The sequence below is a fragment of the Sander lucioperca genome, chromosome 14 (assembly GCF_008315115.2).
Source record: "Sander lucioperca isolate FBNREF2018 chromosome 14, SLUC_FBN_1.2, whole genome shotgun sequence".
In the NCBI taxonomy this organism is placed as follows: domain Eukaryota; kingdom Metazoa; phylum Chordata; class Actinopteri; order Perciformes; family Percidae; genus Sander; species Sander lucioperca.
The window spans coordinates 24238091-24259512 of NC_050186.1; the positions used below are offsets into that span (position 1 = coordinate 24238091).

Below are 21422 nucleotides of genomic sequence, written 5' to 3' on the forward strand. Positions count from 1 at the left end.
TTACGTGTCCTGTTTTTATTTCACGCATACTATCTGCTGGAGTGTGTGAAGCTATGGGCTGAGCTCTGTTATCTCACAGCTGTTTTGGAGAAGAGTTGTCGGGCAAAGTGGAAGAGTGCGTGTCACGGAGGATAATGGGAGCAATGCCAGTAAAACTGTTATAGCACTTTTTTTGCAAATAGATTAATGAGCTTAAAATTGCACATTTCAACTGTTATTTTGAAAAGCTGGTTATTTATTAATAATTTATTATTATTTAAATTAAATATTTAGTGTAGTGTAGTGTAGAGATGTATTAATTATATATTAAAATGTGATATTTAGTGTAGTGTGTACTACACTAACACTGATGTACTGACCCCCGGTCAGATGGCAATCCTACCACCTTAACTAACACATTTTCTGCGGGAAACCCTGCATCAGCCTTCATATTTTAGAGTGAGAACTGAAAAAAACAATAAATGACTTCAGGAGTGAGCTTTCACAACAGAACTGGTCAGGTGTTTATGTGACTGATGTGAATACAGCATATGAAACCTTTTTAAACATGTATATTATCTAGTTATGATAAATGTTGCCCACTAAAGCTGTCAAAGAAACCCCTTAAAAGTGATAAACCTTGGATATTAGGATTAATCAAAGCATGTAAAAAGAAAAATAGATTGTATAAAGACTTTGTAAAAAATGGGACACCTAATTGTGAGGCCAAATATAAAGCATACAAAAATAAATTGATGACAATTATAAGAGAAACTAAAAGGGATTATTACAATAAACAATTGAAAGATAAAAACGGCAATATGAAAACATGGAAAATATTAAAAAGTATAATAAAACAAAGTTCACAACATATTAAGATACCTGAATACTTTGTGAACGATGAAAATGTTATGAGCAACAGCATAGATGTGGCCAATGAATTTAACTCATTTTTTATTAATATAGGGGAAAACACTGCAAAATCAATTGATACATCTAACCAAAGTCAAAATGCCACCTGTAAAATGGAAAGTAGAATAATGCAGTCCATGTTCCTGGGTGAGGTTACGGAAAATGAAATTGTGTCATTAGCAGATCTACATCTACTGATAGTGACGGACTGGACATGATCATTGTAAAAAGGACCATTGACTGCATTATTAATCCTCTGACTTTTATTTTTAATTTGTCTATACATTCGGGTGTTTTTCCTGAGAAGATGAAGGTTGCCAAGGTCGTTCCACTTTTCAAAAACGGAGATGTACATCACTTTAATAACTATAGACCAGTGTCATTGCTCTCTCAGTTTTCTGAAATCCTTGAAAAGTGGTTTGCTCAAAAACTAAATTTTTTTTAGAAAAACAAACTACTTACTGAAAAACAATATGGCTTTAGAGCAAAAAGATCAACAGCTTTGGCATTAATTGAACTCATAGAAAAAATTGCATCTGCAACTAAGAATAAGCAACACACAGTGGGGGTATTCATCGACTTAAGCGAAGCATTCGACACCATAAATCATAGTCTGCTATTGATAAAATCATACAACTATGGCATTAGGGGTCTAGCTCATCAATGGCTCAAAAGTTATCTCAATAACCGACAGCAGTTTTTTCTAATTAATGGCCAAAGATCTGAGTTAAAGGATATAATATGTGGAGTTCCACAAGGGTCCGTTTTAGGCCCATTACTTTTTATTTTGTTCATTAATGACCTCTGTGAAGTGTCAACGGTAGTACAGTTTTTGATGTTTGCTGATGATACCAAAAATTTTTATTCTGGAGAAAATCTGTCAGAAATTACAGAAAATATAAGTTCAGAAATGGGAAAAATTAAAAAATGGTTTGACAAAAATAAATTATGTCTAAATTGGGAAAAAACTAAATACATGATTTTTGGTAATTGTAAAAAGAATGAAAATGTAAGAATAGCAATTGAAGGAACTGATATTGAAAGAGTTAATGAGATAAAAATTTTATTTTGGATGATAAATTGAATTGGAAAGATCACATAGTTTATATTAAGAGTAAAGTTTGCAAAAGTATTGGGGTCTTGTATAAAGTTAAAGATGTTTTAGATTATTCTACGTTGCTTATGTTTTACAATTCCTTAATACTCCCATATTTTGGATATTGCATAGAAATCTGGGGTAATACATACCCTACTAATACAAAACCTCTGTTTTTGTTACAGAAAAAAGCATTTCACAAAGGATTATCAATAAGACTACAGAGAACACACTAATAGTTTATTTATAAAATCTGGACTTTTAAAATTCAAAGATTTGGTTGATTGGAAGATTTAGATTTTTATGTGGAGAGCTAAACAGAGAGGTTTGCCTATGGTTATACAAAATTTATTTACTCCTGTATCAGAGGAAGATGGCCATAGAAGGCAATATCGTTTTAAAACTCTTTTCGCACGTACTACACAAAAACAGAAGTGTCTGTCCATTTATGGAGTTAAATTGTGGAATACCTTGGACTATGAACTGAAGTGCTGCAACAGTGTTTGTAAATTTAAGAATTTGTATAAGAAAAAAATACAGGAATGTTATAAGAAAAATGATGACTAACACGCTTAAAATTATGATAATTAAATGTAAAGATAGGTAGTACTGATAACTTTTGGTGTTTGGGGTGAGGATTGGAGTTGATTCACTCATGAAGCAGCTGTTTCTTTTTTGTTGTGTTTTATTTAAGTGACAGGTACCATAAGATATTTCTTCTTCCTGTTCCTTTTTTTCTTTAGATGAATTGTAGATGAGTTCTGGTTGAAATAAATAAACACATAAAAAAAAAAAAACTCTGGTGGATTTATGAGGACTATGGTTAACTGCTCTCAGATCTCTGCAGGGTAAATTGAGACAGCTAGCTAGACTATCTGTCCAATCTCAGTTTTCTCTCGCATGACTAAAACAACTTTTGAAAGTACACATTCGACCAAAACAAGTTCCTTCTTAAAGGAACACGCCGACTTATTGGGAATTTAGCTTATTCACCGTAACCCCAAGAGTTAGACAAGTCCATACATACCCTTCTCATCTCCATGGGTGCTGTAACGCTGTCTGACGGCCCCAGAGGCAGCAGCCCGTCACAGTACATGCAGGTGAATGGTTCCAGCTAGCCTACTGCTCCCAATAAGTGACAAAATAACGCCAACATGTTCCTATTTACATGTTGTGATTTGTAGAGTCACAGCGTGTACAAAAAACAACGTAACATGAGACACAGCCATCTTATAACCGTAAACAAACCGGGAACTATATTCTCAGGCGGAAGAATATAGTACTTGGGCGGAATGATTTGCTTTGCAGCAAACCTGTCTGAGAATATAGTTCCTGGTTTGTTTACGGTTAGAAGATGGCTGTGTCTCATGTTACGTTGTTTTTTGTACACGCTGTGACTCTACAAATCACAACATGTAAATAGGAACATGTTGGTGTTATTTTGTGACTTATTGGGAGCAGTAGGCTAGCTGGAACCATTCACTTGCATGTACTGTGACGGGCTGCTGCCTCTGGGGCCGCCAGACAGCGTTACAGCACCCACGGAGATGAGAAGGGTATGTATGGACTTGTCTAACTCTTGGGTTACGGTGAATAAGCTAAATTCCCAATAAGTCGGCGTGTTCCTTTAAAGCGTAACTCTCGCCAAAATGCAATCTAGGGTCTTTTTGTGAATTTACCCGAGTAAAACTTTCGTTTTTAAAAGCATATTTACCATCTCAGCAGTCAAAACAAGTCGATATCCGAATGCGAATGAATGGACTCCATATGAGGCTCCTTTTTCAACTACAAGGTCAATATTGTTTTTCAATAATGACAAAACAAGAAATAAGCCGTGCATTTATATGGAATTAAGCTTTAGGAGCTTTCCATCTTTACTCTCCTCCCTGTTATGTTGCATTCGGAAATTGATTGTTTTTGACTGATAAAATGGCTGCGGCCAGAAACAACAAGACCTACAGTGAGTTGTTCAAAACCTTTTTAGTAAACTCTGGGTACACAAACAATGTTGTCAATGCTTTCTTTTAGGTGTAGAGCCCCTGGTGATACTTCGAGCAAAGTTTCATGTTGTGTCGAGCCTTCTTAGTGTTTTAAAAATAACTATTGTAGGGTTGCATAAAAGTGCCCCTAGCACTCCCATTCAAAAGGCCATTTGACGGAAAAACGAGAATACGGTAAATCTTAAAAGTGGCGCTTCTGTCCTAAATATGCTTTTAAACGAAAGTTTGACTCAGGTGCATTCACAAAAAGACCCTAGGTTGCATTTTGGCGAGAGTTGCGCTTTAAGGCTATTTTGCAGTGGCTCAGTGTGGAGCTTAGTGCCCATGATGATTGTGATTGGTTTAAAGAAATGCCAATAAGCCAGAGTACGTTTTTCTCCCATCCCGGAATGCTGTGTGGAGTAGCCAGACCCTCCGCTGAGGAGGAAGGTCTGGCAAAGCGAGACTTAACACTTCAGTAACTGAATGTTGCCAATGACAGCTATGATCCTCTTACGCTCCCATACACTCTCCGCACACTAAGCCTACATCCTCTTTCCTTTTCTCGCTTTCCTTCTGTGTCGACATTTTTATTTAGTTCCAGTGCTTTCCCTTTACTACCTGAAAAAGTAAATAAAATTAAGCCTTGTGTCTAGTGTTGTTTTGGCATTTTAGTCATTACCCTGACTTTCTACAGAGCTCAAGCATAGCTGTCTCCCTGCTGTACAATGCTGCACAAAGTGCTAAATAATTAACCTCCACTTGCTACTTCACTGCTAAAGAGAGGAAAATAGCGTTGCTGTGTGTGAGGCAAGTTACATCAAGGTTACAATTAAACACTCTTTTGTGCTGTGTAAGTACGAATTAGTTGTAAATATATATCTGTTTCTTAGGAATGTTTTAATTTTTATATTTGGCTCTTATATAGTGTACTTGGTTGGATTTACATTTACTGCGTTTGACTTTTAGCTTGTTGATTGTTTTGGTGTGCACCGGTGGGATTTTTTTCCAATGTCATTTCATAGAATTTTAATCTATTAGCAGTCCTGCAGCAAATTAACAGGTTTTTGTTTTGTTTTTACAAATTCGTCATTGAAAGCAATTTGGCACCACGCTTTAATTCACACTTTGTTATTCTGTAAGGAGTGTATTAAATGACTGAGTTTCAGCTTCAAATTATTGCACAAGGGTGTGCTAAGAGCAAAGGTAAAGTGACATGCACATAAGGAATCTTAGACAGTTTTGCAACATCTGTCAGCATGTTTTATGGTGATATGTCCTTTTGGTCCTTAGGCCTCAGCTGCTCTGTGCATAACTCACCATGTGAACTATTCCAACCAGGAGCATGTGCTGACCACGCTCGAGTTATTCAAATTGACTGCTGTTTCTTTTGTCCAGCTTGGATTGGTTTCTTGAATATGCATTCATATTTTTGCAGCCTGCTGTTATATTTCTGAGTGATGAGCGAGTGTAAAGTAACATGTTGGCACAGGCATTTTCTTTTGTTTGCAGGGTGGGGAGAGAAGAACAGCTGTGTTTTCCAGTCTGGTCAAATACCTAGGTCCTGAAGCTGCATCTTTCCTCCACTACGAAGAGAAAGTAAGTAGCTCAGTGGCAGATGTCTAATGTAATAAAACAATAATTTGGTTTCAGGGCAGAATTTTTTAGTGCCAAAATTCATAGTCTCTTTTTTTACCCTGGATTCCAGAGAGGAAAGCTATTTTGTGTTGCAAAAGCTTTCATATCTGAACCCAATTGATTTATTCATAGAGTTATAGTGTAGGCAACAAGTCTTCCAACCATACAATCAAATAGGTCATTTATTCCTACCCTCTAATACAACCCACAGGAGCATTTCCTAAGTGAGCGTCCCTTACCAGTGGCAGGAGATTAACACGTCCTCATACCTAAATTAAAAGTTTAAATACACGATTAACATTGTGAAACGGTCACAGTTTGGTTAGGTTTTACCCAACAAAACTACTTTGTTAGGTTTAGGAAAACATCATGGTTTGGATTAAAATAAGTAAAATAAGTTTGTTACGTAACTTCAGTTACATATGTAACTTTAGGTACTTACATAACTGAACTTACAAGTTAACTTACATACGTTCAAAGACGCTAACGTTAACTTTTGGTTTCACACGGGACACACGAACAGCGGTCTCCTGTGTCAAAGTTCTGTGTTTGTTGGATCCAACCATCCACCCTGACCTCCTCCCTTCGTGGATTTTCCTGCTCTTTATACTATGTCACCTGACTTTCTCTTTTGCTCCCGTCATAATTAATATGGCCACTAGAGGTTTCCGCCTTTCGATTAACATAAGTATAGGCTGTGATAGGCTGCTTGTACAAACGACCTATGCAGGGTCGTTTTTTGGGGAAGGACAGTCTCGGTGTAGTGTACCAGGTGCTAAAGCACTTGCTAGTTAGCTTTAGCTCGATAATAGTTAACACAAAACAATAATACAAATGGGGTGGGGGACGCCTGGGTAGCTCACCTGGTAGAGCGTGCACCCATATACAGAGGTTTACTCCTCGACGCAGCGGTCGCGGGTTCAACTCCAACCTGTGGCCCTTTGCTGCATGTCATTGCCCCTCTCTCTCACTCCTTTCATGTCTTCAGCTGTCCTATAAATAAAGGCCTAAAATGCCCAAAAAAAAAATCACCTTTAAAAAATAATACAAACAGGGGGCCCAACATGGGTTGAGGAAAGACCTGCGATTATCACATTATTACCTCGAATTTGTATTCCAGCAATGCAATTGTTGATCCACATTAACCGTGCTGTGTGGACCACATATGTTTATAACATGATCCATACCAAAAAAATAACCACCATGAAAACATAGGCCTATCTACTGTACTGTATATGAGAGGCAAATTGTAAAGGTCTTTGTCCAGTAAGATAAAAAAAAAAGGTGTTGTATAAATGCAGTCCATTTATCATTTACATGCCTAATGCATCACACATGTACAAAATAGCTACTTAGCTCTATTAAATGATGCACAGCATACACAGGACGACTGTGAAACAGCACATTAGTCATGCAGAGAGTCCCCGGACTACTCACTTCACTGGTGAAAGGCAAGATTAAAAAGAAAAACTGCCCTGAGGAAACTGGAGGTAGGGATGTTAAGGGAGACATCACAATTTCACTTTGTTAAGACTCAATGGGAACATCATTTTATAGAATACAATAACAACAACTCAGAGCTGAGACAAAAAAAGCTGATAAACTGATGTTAAAGTGAGACAAAAAAAGACAAAAAAAGCTGATAAACTGATGTTAAAGTGATATATCATATTTGGCCTCATTATGGTAGGCAAATGGGTATCATTAAGTTCCTTGATATGTTATACTAATTATTTCTGTACTTGTTTTTTTTATAAACAGGAAATATTAATGAGCCAATTACCAATTCATTTGGATTAAATTCCAAACATTTTCATTTCTGTTGTGTGATCCTATTATTGTTCTTTCCACATGACGAGCTAAAGGGTGTCATTCCACTCATCTACATAGGGCTGCACGATTATGGCCAATATGATAATCACGATTATTTTGATCAATATATTGATCACGATTAATTATCACGATTAATTGTTGATTTTAACCAAAACAAATTTTACTGTCACATAGGCTAATTATAACTGCTTTCACATCCATATTGTGCTACATTCCTCCTTTGTTGAGGGATACTATGAAGGAGTATGCCATTTTAGCTGTTGTGCGACCGCTTTCCAAACATGCGCGTTTGCCGTGAAAAGATACAGGCAACGCAATTTTCTGTTCACGTTAACGGCGCATGTTAAAATCCGGTGCCAATAGGGCATCTACCGGACGAAATAGCAATGCGGATTACGGTGCCACTTAAACGTCTGCGTTGCGCTCTGATGCTCCAAAACAGACGTTCCAGGCAACAGAAACATCGCTGCATGTCCCACTAGTAAACACTAATAACACGTTACACAGCAGGTAACGTTAGCCTACCGTTAGCTACAGTAGTAACTGGATTAAACACGGCTAAAATGCTGACAGCTAAACGGTGTAGTGTGACTGTATTTCACTGTAGAGGATTCCAACAGCGGGACGTACAACAGTCTGCTGCTAAAGCTATGAGCTTTAAAGCTATAAGACTCAAACTAGCACTGGTCACTGCTGTTGTCTGAAAAACAACACAGACGGGACAAAATGTTGCGTTTACTGGTAAACTGGTAAACCTCGTGACGACTTATGACCGACTGCTATCTGTTGTGGAATTTTCCCCACGTCACTCTGTCCTCTCTGACTGTCTACATCTAAACTAAGCTGTGCGGTGCAGGGAACAACTCTGATTGGCTCATGGAGGCACGTGATCAGAGAGTGGTTTACGGAGCTTTGAAAAAAAAAAAAAAAAAAACTTTGATACAGAGCGTTCTTTGAACGGAATGAAGCATTTTAAATATCGCTCGATCACGTGAATTTGATCGTGGGAAGCCAAAATCGTGATCGTGATTAAAATTCGATTAATTGTGCAGCCCTACATCTGCATCTCCATTTTAGGAGAAATGTTGGCGAGTCAACATTAACTTTTACTTGCATTTACTTTTACTTTTAAGTAGATTTTAGAATAAAGCCATGTGATAAATGCATACAATTTATAATGGGTATATTATGTGATAATATTAGATTTTGTTTGCCATGCTTTTGGCCTATGCCATGAAATACTAGAATGTTGATGTCATTTAACTTTTCTGCTTTACAGGACTGGGCTAAGGAGGACTACAGCGGGGGCTGCCCTGTTAATGTCATGGCACCAGGTCTGCTAACATATTATCACCCCAGCCTGAGGAACCCCTTTGGCAGGTAATCACCCCACTGATGACAAATACACCACAGCGTCACACCTTTCCTTCTCCCTAGACTTAGAGGAGTCACCTTTCCTCCGGGTTCTCACCAGAACAAATGGTGGTGTACAGGAATGTTGTTCAGCCAACCGGCGGGACAGTTTCTAAATCTTTGATATAAATCTTTTTAAGAGCTCAAGTTTTGAGTTTATAGTTCAGTAAATTCTATCATTGTACACTAGATGACAGTATGAGATATATTGACTGTGGTTGCTGGATGATCTTGCTATTTTTATACCACAGAAAAAAAACCTCACCAACCAGGTATTACTCAATGACAACCAATGCCTACAGATCATTGACATGAGTCGTAGGAGTGATTATGCCTTCGCTGACACACATTAGTCCAGTTCTAAAGAAATGGCAGGAGGTCAGCAGCAGTGGTGTTCTCATAGGAAAACGTCCTATAATCCACTTCTTATGGCCTGTTCAGGGATGCACACAGCTGAACAAATGAGAGCGGGAGGTGGGGAGGAGGATGCAGGTAATGCATTTTCATAATGACATTAAGTCCGTGGGGAGCGGAGAAAGCTCATTACATAACGTGACTCAAACAGCGGCATGGGGCGGTAGCCCTTATTCGCATTCCTACCCCATATAGAAAATGGATCCTCAAGGACATGTTGTGACCGTGACACAAATCCAGCACGTGTAATGAAGACAAGCCCATGCTTGGTGGACAAAAATGCTGCCGGTGCTTCAAACATATTGTATTCACCAGCACGGTGGATTCCAGGGTGATGGAGTGTCGTGGATCATGAGATTTTGTTTGGGTTAGTATGTATCTTAATACTGACCACAGTGTTGTTTTTCTAACACCAGTAGTTAAAATTGATTCCTTTACCAGAATAGATATCTTATTTATTTTTTTACCAATGATTCACCTAAATATTTAATGTTTATACGGTACCGTCGGTGACGACTACATCATATCCGTTTCCAGCTAAACAGAAAGCAGAAAATCCATGTTATGTACTTCTAAAAGACATGAAATAAATGTCAGACTGACTGACTGACATGTGATGTGATGTGCATTATTTTTTAGAAAACAATTAGTTTTTAGAAATGTCTCATGATATATTGTCTTTAGAAGGGTATAATTCAACTTTTGTTTTTGTTAAAGGAAAAGAAAATTGCAATACTCAATACTATCGATTCGCAATACTTCTAGATGAGCAATAAATGAAATACAATACAAACTGAATCGGCACCCATGTATCGTGAAAGAATCGAATCGGGACAAAAGCATATGGTCCCAGCCCTAGTGGATATACTATAACCTGACTCCGCCAGATGGATTGCTTCCAATTTGCTCGGCATATCCATCTGGGAACTTTCCGTTGGAGAACTTTTGGGAAGGGGCGAAAATACTGGTTAGCTGATTGGATAAACCATCTGTCAATCACCACCTATGTTGGTGACAGATGGGCCAAATCAACCAATCAGATCAACGATATATCAAACTCTTGCCGAAACCAGTCAGGAGAAGAGCAAAAACATCTTTTCCTCCGAGAAAAGCCTCCAGTGCCATTTTTTGCTCTTCTTTCAATGAAGGAATACTTTCTAATTTGGATAAAACTTGCGCGATAGCTACGCTCATCTCATCCATGGAAGCCGCCATGTTATTTAGACTGAAGAGTCGCTTCTCGTTGCGTCACACCTAAACCTGCCTCAAAACCAACGCTGATTGGTCGGTCGTTTGGCGAACGGCTCCAAATTTTCTCTTTCTCAAGATGCCAGACTGATCTGCGAGTGAAAAACTGGAGCTCGCGAGATCAGGACGGTCTTACGAGGCTAGATATACTATGCCTGAGCGCTCAGTATGTGAGATTTGTTTTTACATAGAGGCCATTGACTACTGGTGTGGTTACAGAGAGTAGAGACAAGAATGAGTAAAAAGAAAGAAAAGCTGCCAAGAACTCTAAATACTTTACTAAGTTAACAGCTCCCAAATGCATGCTGAATAAACTGCAATGACTCAAGAGTTGCTTTGTAGGATACTGAAACTTTTCAAAACTAAAAAATGGTTGTTTGTGCCGCTCCCCACATTGTTTGGATTATTACTACCAACAGAAAAGGATTAGTTCATTCAACCCATGATACAGAGTGAAACAGAAAACATTTACAATGTTTTAAAACTGGGGTGTTAGTTTTATATGAAGGGCACTTTGTTTTGTGTAACAGTATCAGGCTTCTTTATTTTACTATTTCAGAAATCAGTGTAGAGAATAAAAATGATGTGCCATAAGTCTAGTTATGGCACCTAACTCTGATAATTATAAGTGGAGCTCTCCATAAGAGGTCTACAGGATTAGCAGATCATCTCTGTGTGTCCACACCGTGAAGTTTGCATCCATTCAGCTATGTCAGAATTAGTCCTTCTCTGAAGGGCAGCAGCAAATCTGCTCCTCATCCTGAAACACCAGAATGATTCCTCAGGAAGCCCCACTTGTGATAAAAAAAAAAATGTGTTAGCACAATATGTCCATATTCTTTTTCACAGCTTTTAAAAAAAGGGCAATGTTTGATGTTTACACCCCAATATGTACATTGAAAGCCTGAGCTTGTAAGCTAACATACAACAGCTCAGCAAGAAATGATCGTCACAAATACATATGCTAAGCATAACGTCACAGCACAATACTCAAAAAACTCTCTATACTCAATACTCTAAAAACATAATAAATAAATATATATATATATATAGGCAAACATATTACGTTTTTTTCAGGCAGCATCACGATCTTATCACGGTATTTAAGACTATTTAGCAAGTTACTAAAAGAAAAAACAAACTAATTTACCAATTTTTTTTTAAATATAGCCCTACAAGGTAACAAAACACCACACTAAATTCCATTATTAAATTTAACACTTTTCAAAATCCTTGGAAACTGGTTCGCCTGTTACTCCCATAATTTCCTTCTTCCAAAAACAGTGACCACCACCAGAAGCAAATGCCAGGAGTTAAGTTTTCATTCAAACAAAATTATGTCTGGTGTGTTCACTGCATGAAAAATTAATTAGAGAACAAAAGGCCACGTTGCCTCTTGAGTTACCATAAGACCAGTTGCTGACAATGTAGCATTTAAAAGGCTATTTTTATAAATGGAGCCTGCCGCATTGCTCCTCACATAGACTGTATAAAATATGGAGTAATCTCTGTGACGTCACACATAGGTTTCTTTCTCTCCTTCCCAATAAAAGAGATGATGAGACATCATCAGATCTGAGCAGAGGGAGAAGGACAGAGGACAGGATGAATGACCTTCATGATACTGATGCCTATGACAAATAAATCTCTTTAATCTTTATTCTTTCTAAACTTAACTCAGTATTTAGAATGTCAGGAATATTATTTATTTTATTGACATTTTAGATAGTTACTTTGTTGTTGTAAACATTACAGTTGCTACTCTACAAACATTTAGCCTAGTTATATTTAATTATTTAGTTTAGGGCTGTAAAAATAACACGTTAATTTCGATTAATTAATCTGAGAAAAACCTATATAAAACCTATTATAACCTTGATCGTTACTTTACATTATTTATATTTCTGAAAACTTTTACTTTTACTCCACTACATTTCCCCTAAGCCTCTTCGTTACTCGTTACTTGCAAGAAATGTTTTCGTACGTTGGAGTGAAATTAAAATTGTGTTTCTGTTTTTCTCTTTGTTGATGTCAGACTTTGAATTAGATGTTTAAGAGGGTTTGGGGAACACTGAATATTATGCTTTACTATGAGGAAGACAATAGTTCACAATCAAAAGTTTTTCTTTACTTTTACTTTTTGCTTCTTATAATTAGGTACATGTAATATCATAAAATTACTTTTGATACTTAAATACAGTAAATTCCAGATACTGTAAGACCTTCACTCAAGTAATATTCTAAAAGGTGACTTTAACTTCTACCAAAGTCATTTTCTGGTAAGATACTTGTACTTTTTTTTTTTTTTTTTTAAACATATTTTTATTGTTTTTTGTTTTAGTACAACACCATCCAACACTTAGAACATCATGAACATATGGCAGAAGCGAAAATAATAATTAAAACATTAATAATACTGAAAGGACCAAAATAAGTGAACAAATAAATAAATATAGATCGCAAAAAAAATTATATTTTATATTTATATAAATAAATAAAATAATAATAATATAATAATAAAATAAATAAGTAAATAAATAAATCTTGATGTAGGTTACAGCGTACATTCCCAAACACAAATCAGACATTTTTCATTATCTTATTCTCCCACTGCCTCCTCCATATCTCCACTCCTTAACAGTTCCAGAAATATCTTCCAAATGTTGTAAAATTCAGAAGCCCTCTTTCTAACAATGTAGGTCAGTTTCTCAAGAGTCAAACTCAATGTTAAGTTATTTAATAAGACGGACACCCAACATTCTTCCAACATAAGGCTATACAGCGTTTGGCCTGTAGTAAACAAAGGTCAACCATTTTTCTTTCCTTACAAGATAAAGTACAGTCATCTGGATAAATGCCTAAAATACATAACTTAGTTATTGACGATTTTGCACAAAACCATTCTGCTCTCCATGTATAATGGCTGGTAGAACCCTCTCCAGTCTCAGCTTTAGCTATAATCTTTGAATCAGAATTTAAAAGTGATATGGGTCTGTAAGAACCGCTTTCGGTAGATGCTTTGCCTGGTTTTAGAATAAGAGTGATCAGAGCACTATGTAATGAAGCAGGAAGGCAACCTGTTTTAAAGGATTCCACATAAACATCTAATAATGGGGCTATTCATTTTGCTTTAAATAGTTTGTAAATATCTATCGGAAGCCCGTCTGGACCCAAAGCTTTACCTCCTCTCATGTTTGTAATGGCGTTAGAGATGTCATTCAAATGTAAGTCCCTCTCCAATTCAGTTTTTGTACCCTCAGAAATACAGGAAAAGACCAATCTAGTGTCCTTCTTTAATACACTAAAAAAAATAACGCAGATTAATCCATTCCATATTGACATTTGACCCGGAGCCGTTCTAGCCACCATTCGACTGTAAAATGAAGGAGGGAGACGAGAATGTACTGCCTGGATCATTGATTGGAACATTTACTTGTAAAAATCTTCTTCCTGAATAGGGTTGGCTACCGAAATCTGGTGCCACTGATATGTCTGCACTTCTCTCGGATGCTCTGAAACAGACGTTACAGGCAACACAAACACCGCTGCATGTGACGCTAGTTAACACTATACTCAACAGCAGCTAACGTTAGCCTACCGCTAGCTAGTTAACACTATACTCGACAGCAGCTAACGTTAGCCTACCGCTAGCTAGTAGCTGGTTTTAAAAACGGTTAAAATGCTGACAGCTAACGCTAAACGGTGTAAAGTTTGACTGTGTTTTACTGTAGAGGATTCAACACCGGTATGTAACAATCTGCAACTGCCGTTGTCGGAAAAACAACACAGACGGTGCGTTCAATGAAACTGGTAAACTACAGCCTCGTGGTGCATTCAAAGTTATTGTTAAATGTCCTTTTCCCATCTGGTGGTTGTTTTTGTCGTTCAACAGCAATTTATTAGTGAAATAAGTTATTGTTATACATTATTAAATCATTTCACTTTGACCATATGGCCTAGCAATAAACAAGCCTTCTTTAATGTCACCGACTGTTGTTTAGTACCCTTCTTGTTTTTTCTTGTTTTTTTTTACTTTCTTAAAAAGTATCGGTCCAGGCACCATTAATCATGTATGCAATTAATTTCGATTAATTAATCACAGAGTATGTAATTAATTAGATTACATTTTTTAATTGATTGACAACCCTAATTTAGTTACATTTAACTACTAATCCGGTTCGGAATTTAAAGCTTTAGTGCGTAACTTTTTGATATTAACAAATGTCCGTTGCATTCAAGCCATTGCTAAATGAGTTGATACAAAGCCAATTAACACTATCAGCTCCACACAACTCTCTCTGTATTTCTCACTATTGCTAGGTTTAGAAGACCGGTGACTTTCCCATCCAGAAACACAAATGAAGATAATTACCTTTTCTGAAGAGTCCATCTTTTTTTTTTTTAATCCTCTATGTCCTCCTTGGCTACTAGCAACTGTGTGGAGGAGGGGTGGGGGCACGTGCGCGATCACGTAAGGCTTGTATCATGTAGACGCACCAACACTGTTGTTGTCATTACTTAGAATTCCTCATGGGGGCAACAGAAACTACACACTATAGCTTTAAAGACAGCCAGGCTGATATAGGAAATGTATAGCTAATATGCACACGTCAATATTGAACGGTATCGCACATCTAGAGCTGCAAAGAATTATTGATTAAATCGCTTAGTTGTCAACTAATAAATAATTTGCCAAAGTAGATAATCGATTAATCGGTTTAAGTCATTTTTTATAAAAATAAAAGTAAAAAATGTTCTGATACCAGCTTTTTAAAAGGTGAATATATTCTAGTTTCTTCACTTCTCTATGACAGTAAACTGAATATCTTCACATTGAACATCAAAACTGATCTCAATTCCAAACGTGTTAAATGTATGTTTAAAAGGCTATGTAATCAAACACAGAGGTGCTTTCTGTTGGCAAAAAACAGGCTGCACCACAAGTTAAATAGTGTCCACCATTGTTGTTGATTAGGTCACCATAAGAACGGCTATACACACCTTTAGTTTTTTGGGCATTAATTACAGACACTTCTTTACTGAATGTAAAAGCATAGAAGTGAGAGGAATAAAATGAAGCCTTGTATCTCTCAAGTATCAACTACAATTTAGTCTGTCAGACAGTTTATGCAACACTTCATATTTCTATATACAGGCATATCATTAGTGGGAATGCTGTTCAGCAGCATTCCAACTATTGTTATTCTGTTCTTTCTTTATTAGTGGGAATGCTGTTCAGCAGCATTCCAACTATTGTTATTCTGTTCTTTCTTTATTCTTATTCCCTCTTCCGTACGTTTTTTGGCTCTCTGTAACTTCTGCATACATTCAGCTATTAAAACCATTCAACTTTTAAAATGTTCAGCTCTTTCAGCTAATGATGGGACTTCTTCAACTTTTTTTCTACTATTTATACTTTTTAAAATATTCAGCTTTTTATGACTTTTTTTAACATTGAAGTCAATGAGAACATGCTTCAAATCCTTAAAATCTTCTTCCGCTCCCAAAATTTTCAGCTCCTTCATACTTTCACCTACAGACGCCAAACAAACTTTAAAATGTTCACAAAATATTCAGTTATCCGGCTCTATCTTTTCAGTTTGATATCTTTTACAGTTTTTGTAAAAAAGCTGTTTAAGTTTAGTGATCATTTCAGGATTTTTCTGTGTTTCTAGTGAGTGTGTATTGCGTCTGGCAGAGTGGATGATGTCATCGTTAGAGTGTAGCAGCTTAGGAAAAATATCTTTGTCCCCTCTCTATAAATTGCTCTCACGCCCACAATATCTACTTGTCATACACAATTTATACATCAAAACGTAGGTATTTTTGTCTAGTTTCAGTGTGCTCAGTTTTGCAATATGCCTTATACTGTTGGCTCGATGAGCTTCCAAATGACAAGAGTTCCACATCTCTGTCCATCCACTGCCCTGTTTAACATTCTTCACATTTCTGAGCAAAACGCAGAGCGAACCACTTTTTTAAATCGCTGATATGCCCACATTTTTAAGTTTATCAACATAAATTTTACATGAATACGTTCACAAAGGTCTTGTGGTGGTCACGATTACATCATTTCACCGATAGCCCTTATCATTTTAGCAGTCTGAGGCTTTATTTGAGAGCTTGCTCTGTGTCTTTGAATAGCTCCAGTGGGGCACAGCTGACAGTTTCAGCAGGTGACACGGTCGTTAACCTGATTAAAGATCAAAGAGATCTCATCACAGACTTCAAAGGGTGTTTATCAACATGGTCACAGGTCATTAGTAGCCATGACAACCCTTTCACAGACAGTCAACTTGAATACTACAGGCAGTAATATGAACATTAGTCTATATTTTGTGCGTTCCACTTCTGTCTGACTGTCTCTGTCTCTCTCTCTCTTTTTTTAATTTTATTCCCTCTTCCATACGTTTTTTGGCTCTCTGTAACTTCTGCATACGTTGAGCTATTAAAACCATTCAACTTTTAAAATGTTCAGCTCTTTCAGCTAATGATGGGACTTCTTCAACTTTTTTTCTATTATTTATACTTTTTAAAATATTAAGCTTTTTAACACTTTTTTAAACATTGAAGTCAATGAGATCATGCTTCAAATCCTTCAAATTTTCTTCCGCTCCCAACATTTTCAGCCCCTCCATACTTTCACCTACAGTTCTAAATAAAGAAACTACTGTTCTCTCACACTGTCTCTCACTCATTAGCATTAGCTGGTGTGGTGATCAATGATCAAAGACAGGCTTTATAAGTGCTAAAGGAACATTTTCAACTATACAGATGATAGTGTAGTGGATATTGTGTATGTCTTTGGTGTGGGAGATCAAGGTTTGAATCCAGCTGTGATACATCAGTCAATATGTCCCTGATTGAGATGTTATTTCAGTTTTTTTCAATTATTCTCACTACTTCAACTTATTCTTACGGATTTAAGCTATTCAACCAGTTTAGCTTTAGCAATTCAGCTATTCATGTTTTATTTTGGCTCTCTCTTTTTCCTCTCTTTCTCTCCTCTCTTCTCTCTGTCCTCTCTTTCCTTTTGTTCAGCCCCATTCTTTTTACCTAATATATTTCACATCTCATATCAGCTAGATTGATGCTTTTTCGTTCTATGCAGTGTCTGATAATAATACAAAGTATTTCTTCTTTCAGCCGTTTTAGGTAATTCATTTCAACTTTCATCTTTGACAGTATTACAGTTCAGCTTCCAGCTTTTTTAACAATGTATTTTAGCTCTTCACTTGGGTAATGCAGTTCAGCTTCCAACTCTAACAATTTTCCTGATTTTTTAGCAGTGTAGTGCATTTGAGCTTTAAGATTTTTCGTACTATTGTTTCATATTTCTGCATTTGTGAGTGATTATCGGTTAGAAAATATACTCAAACCTCACAATGTTCTACGTCTTTTGTCATTATTCAACTTTTGAAGCCAACAGTTCAGTTTAGCATAAGCTTTTAACTTTTTAATGAAATTCATACGTATTAAAACGATTTCCACTTTTTCAACTATTCTCACTACTTCAACTTCTTCTTACTGATTTAAGCTATTCAACCAGTTTAGCTTTAGCAATTCAGCTATTCAGCATTCCCACGCATTTTCCGCAGGAAATGCATTTTCTAGTTATATTTAAGAACCAGTAATAACAGTTTATTTCAGAGAATGCTTTTAATCACTGTGATCAAATGCGTGAGAAAGGTTCATGACGGAATAGAAAGTAAGCTTTAATCTTCCTACAGGCTGTATTTGTGCTTAAGGTGACAATGTGGACTGGTTCCTTTCTAAATCCATTTTGTTCATCTGCTGTTATAGTACCTGACTCAGCCCACTGGGAAATGTGATTACATTAAACACAGCAGAACAGTTTGTATACAGTGGAGGTCAAAATGATATCCCACTAGCTCAGAGGGATTCTTTTATCTTTATTCCCAGTTTTATAGATGGGATTAATCCTATACATGTGCATTTCAGAAAATCCTCCATGTTTGAGACTTTAAATGGTAGTCCACCATGTTCACATGCTTTACCTTTCTCGACAATTTTATAAAAACAAAGCATTGCATAACTTTCATGGGTGCCTTTAAAGCTTTAGTGTGTAACTCTCTCTGGATTTGTCAGCATGGCTATGTTCACTAGATTTTGTCGTCCGGTGACTTTCCCAAGCAGAAATTTGAGTGAAGATAATTACCTCTTCTGAAGAGTCCATGTTTGTTTAATCCTCCGTGTCCTCCTTAGCTGCTAGCAACTGTGTGGAGGAGGGGTGGGGGCGCGTGCGTGATCACGGAAGGCTGGTATCATGTGGATGCGCCAACAGTGTTGTTGTCATTACTTAGAATTCCTCATGGGGGAGACAAAAACTATGCACTAAAGCTTTAACTCATCTTATAACCACCTATTTAAACAAGACACCAATAAAGTTCAATCAAGACCACGAAGCGGTCTTTTTAATCTGACAAGCTCTTCTCAGTATAATGCTGCTGATCATTATACCATTTACTGCCACCTGCTATGCATGTCGCTGTAATGGTTGTGTTGATTGATTTCTCCCTACAACCCTGTTTTATTTTTTTTTATTACCATACTTGGTGAATACATTGCTTTCCTTTTTCATTATCATTTGTATATTGTTTATCTCAGTGATCATTGGCTTTGTCACACTCCTAGTTGAGTCACTGCTGTATGACTATATTAGAGAGCCCCTCAAACAAAAGTGTATAACCATGTGTTGCAGTAAAAGGTCTTACACTTGGGGTGACATCAGGCAACTTCAACAAACATTTTTCAGGATCAGTTTGAGGAGACCCAGCAGGCCCCATGACCTCTCAGTGGCAGGTGGTGTGCATTACCAACTCCAAGCTTGTTGACATGTTGCCAAAAGGCCTTTTAGTCTGAGGGCTTCTTTCTGGATATTCTGCTAAAGTAGCATCTCTTAGGCTGGACTGAACACTCAAAATGTTCCTGAACATTTCTCACTGCAGCTTTGGCACACACTGATCCTCTGTTCACTCCTGACTCTCATCCAATTTCTTATTAGCACCCTTACTGAATAGTAACATCCCTTTGTGAAGTCCATTGTCATGGTGAGCTTTACAGCACCAGAGAAGGGTGTATATCGAGTCCAGACAAAGCTTGTTTGTTGCTGAGGCCTCCAAGGCCCAGCAGACGGAGTATAGATTTCAAAACAGGAAGCATACTTCTTGCTAGGCAACCACCGAATCACCCGTCCTCATTCAACTGTTATTTTGCTGTGAAGTTAAATGACATCAGCTGGTTTTCCACTCTGAAGTTTTTTCAACTTGAGGCGTTTAGGGCGCTCCTGCAAAAGCTTAGCAAGGCAAAAGATCAGCAACTCAAAAGCAGCGAGTAAAATGCTTCATTCTCATTGAAAATAATTACAAAAAGCCACCCCAGGCTTATAAACACGCTCTGCCTCATCGGGGCCTAACTCTGCTGTTCAGATAACCTAAATTAATCATCAAGGATACTGGCCAGATTAAAGGTGCTAAAAGGGAGCCCTTCTCCATTCCTCTGATTGATGTACAGGGTTTGGGGCTGGTATAGTAGAGGAGCCTTGAAGCCAGTATGATGGGCTGGTAAATAAAATAGCAGAAATCTGCCATAAGTGAACACTATCCGTCGAATGGTGAATTAGTGGAACATCTTGTGTCTTAGCGCTTTCAGAGTGTTTAGGCCCGTTCACAGCTATAACGTTGATGCTAACTTTATACTCCCCTACACACCTCTTTTTTCTCTCTCTCTCCATATGCTCTCCACATTGTTAGCATGCTCCTGCTTTAAGGCAAACAGAAACAGAAGCATTCAAAGAGCACAAATCATTCTACTCTTCCGTTTTTGTTGGTCCCAGAATACAATAGCACTAGTTACTGAATAACTGACTTGAAGAAATTGGTACTTTCTGTACAGTTAACATCACCCAATTAAAGTGTCCATCCACTCTGTTAGAACATGCCATCACATTTGATCATATCTACTGGAGGCACCAGGGTAGCCAGATGTGGACAGAAGCTAGGAATCTTTCATATTCTACTTTTGTTATGACCTCCGCTTCTCTGTCCTCAACAGGAAGAGTAGCCTATGGAGGGCTAAAATTAAAAGGGCGCATCATTCATGTTGGGCTTTAGTTCAGCCCCACCTCACTAATCAGTGGGGCCATAGAAACTAGCCAAAAGACCAGCCCCTCCATCTGTATCCCAGAACAGCGGCCTTTACTTTTTGCTGAACTAGCAGTAGAGTTTTCTCCTTTCTTCACCACATTGTTTATAGTGCTGTGAAGTGGTTTCTGGGACCAAGGAATGATCTCTTTACCACTCCCCTTACTCTTGGCCTCATGGTCAATGGACTGGAGCGCTGAGAAAAGTAGCTAAGCTCCCCTCTGGAGGTGGGTGGGTTGTGATTAGGGATAGACCGATTATCGGCCCTGGCCAATTATTGGGCCGTTTTTTTGCAGTTTGCAGATTATCTGTATTGGCGTTTTATTTGCCTGATTACCGAAAAAAATTATATATATATAAATAAAACAAAAAAAACAAATATATATATATATATATATATATATATATATATAATTTCCCCTCTCTCTCCCTCTAATGTCTTCATCTGCCCTGTGAAAATAAAAAGGCCTAAAAATGCCCAAAAAATAATAATTGGCTCCGTTACAGCTCTGTGTCTGTCCATCTGCTTTGGTTTCACTCACCACTGAGTCTGACTTAATGTCCCGCCCACAACACTATCTGACTTTTTTTACTGTGTATTATGTTGAAAGTTAAAGATACGTTAAAAGTTAAAGGTAAAAAGATACTGTAATGCATCATCTTCAGTTCTGCAGCCATTGTCTTCAACCTCTTGGGGTGCTGGCAGTTGGCAGCAGCAACATCCACTGCCACATTTCCCCTCCCAAG

General features: G+C 37.4%; 2 protein-coding genes across 2 annotated transcripts in view; one reads left to right on the forward strand and one right to left on the reverse strand.

Moving 5' to 3' along the window:
- The window catches only part of LOC116034804 (coxsackievirus and adenovirus receptor homolog), a 92734-nt gene that overhangs the window by 64748 nt on the left and 6564 nt on the right, over positions 1–21422 (reverse strand). The gene's annotated exons all lie outside the window — the stretch shown is intronic.
- Positions 1–21422, forward strand: part of si:ch211-127i16.2 (probable flavin-containing monoamine oxidase A) — a 54843-nt gene that overhangs the window by 30214 nt on the left and 3207 nt on the right. The window contains exons 10-11 of the mRNA XM_031277540.2: positions 5479–5565; positions 8717–8817. Of these exons, the coding sequence (XP_031133400.1) occupies positions 5479–5565; positions 8717–8817 (188 nt within the window). The remainder of the gene's footprint in view (positions 1–5478; positions 5566–8716; positions 8818–21422) is intronic.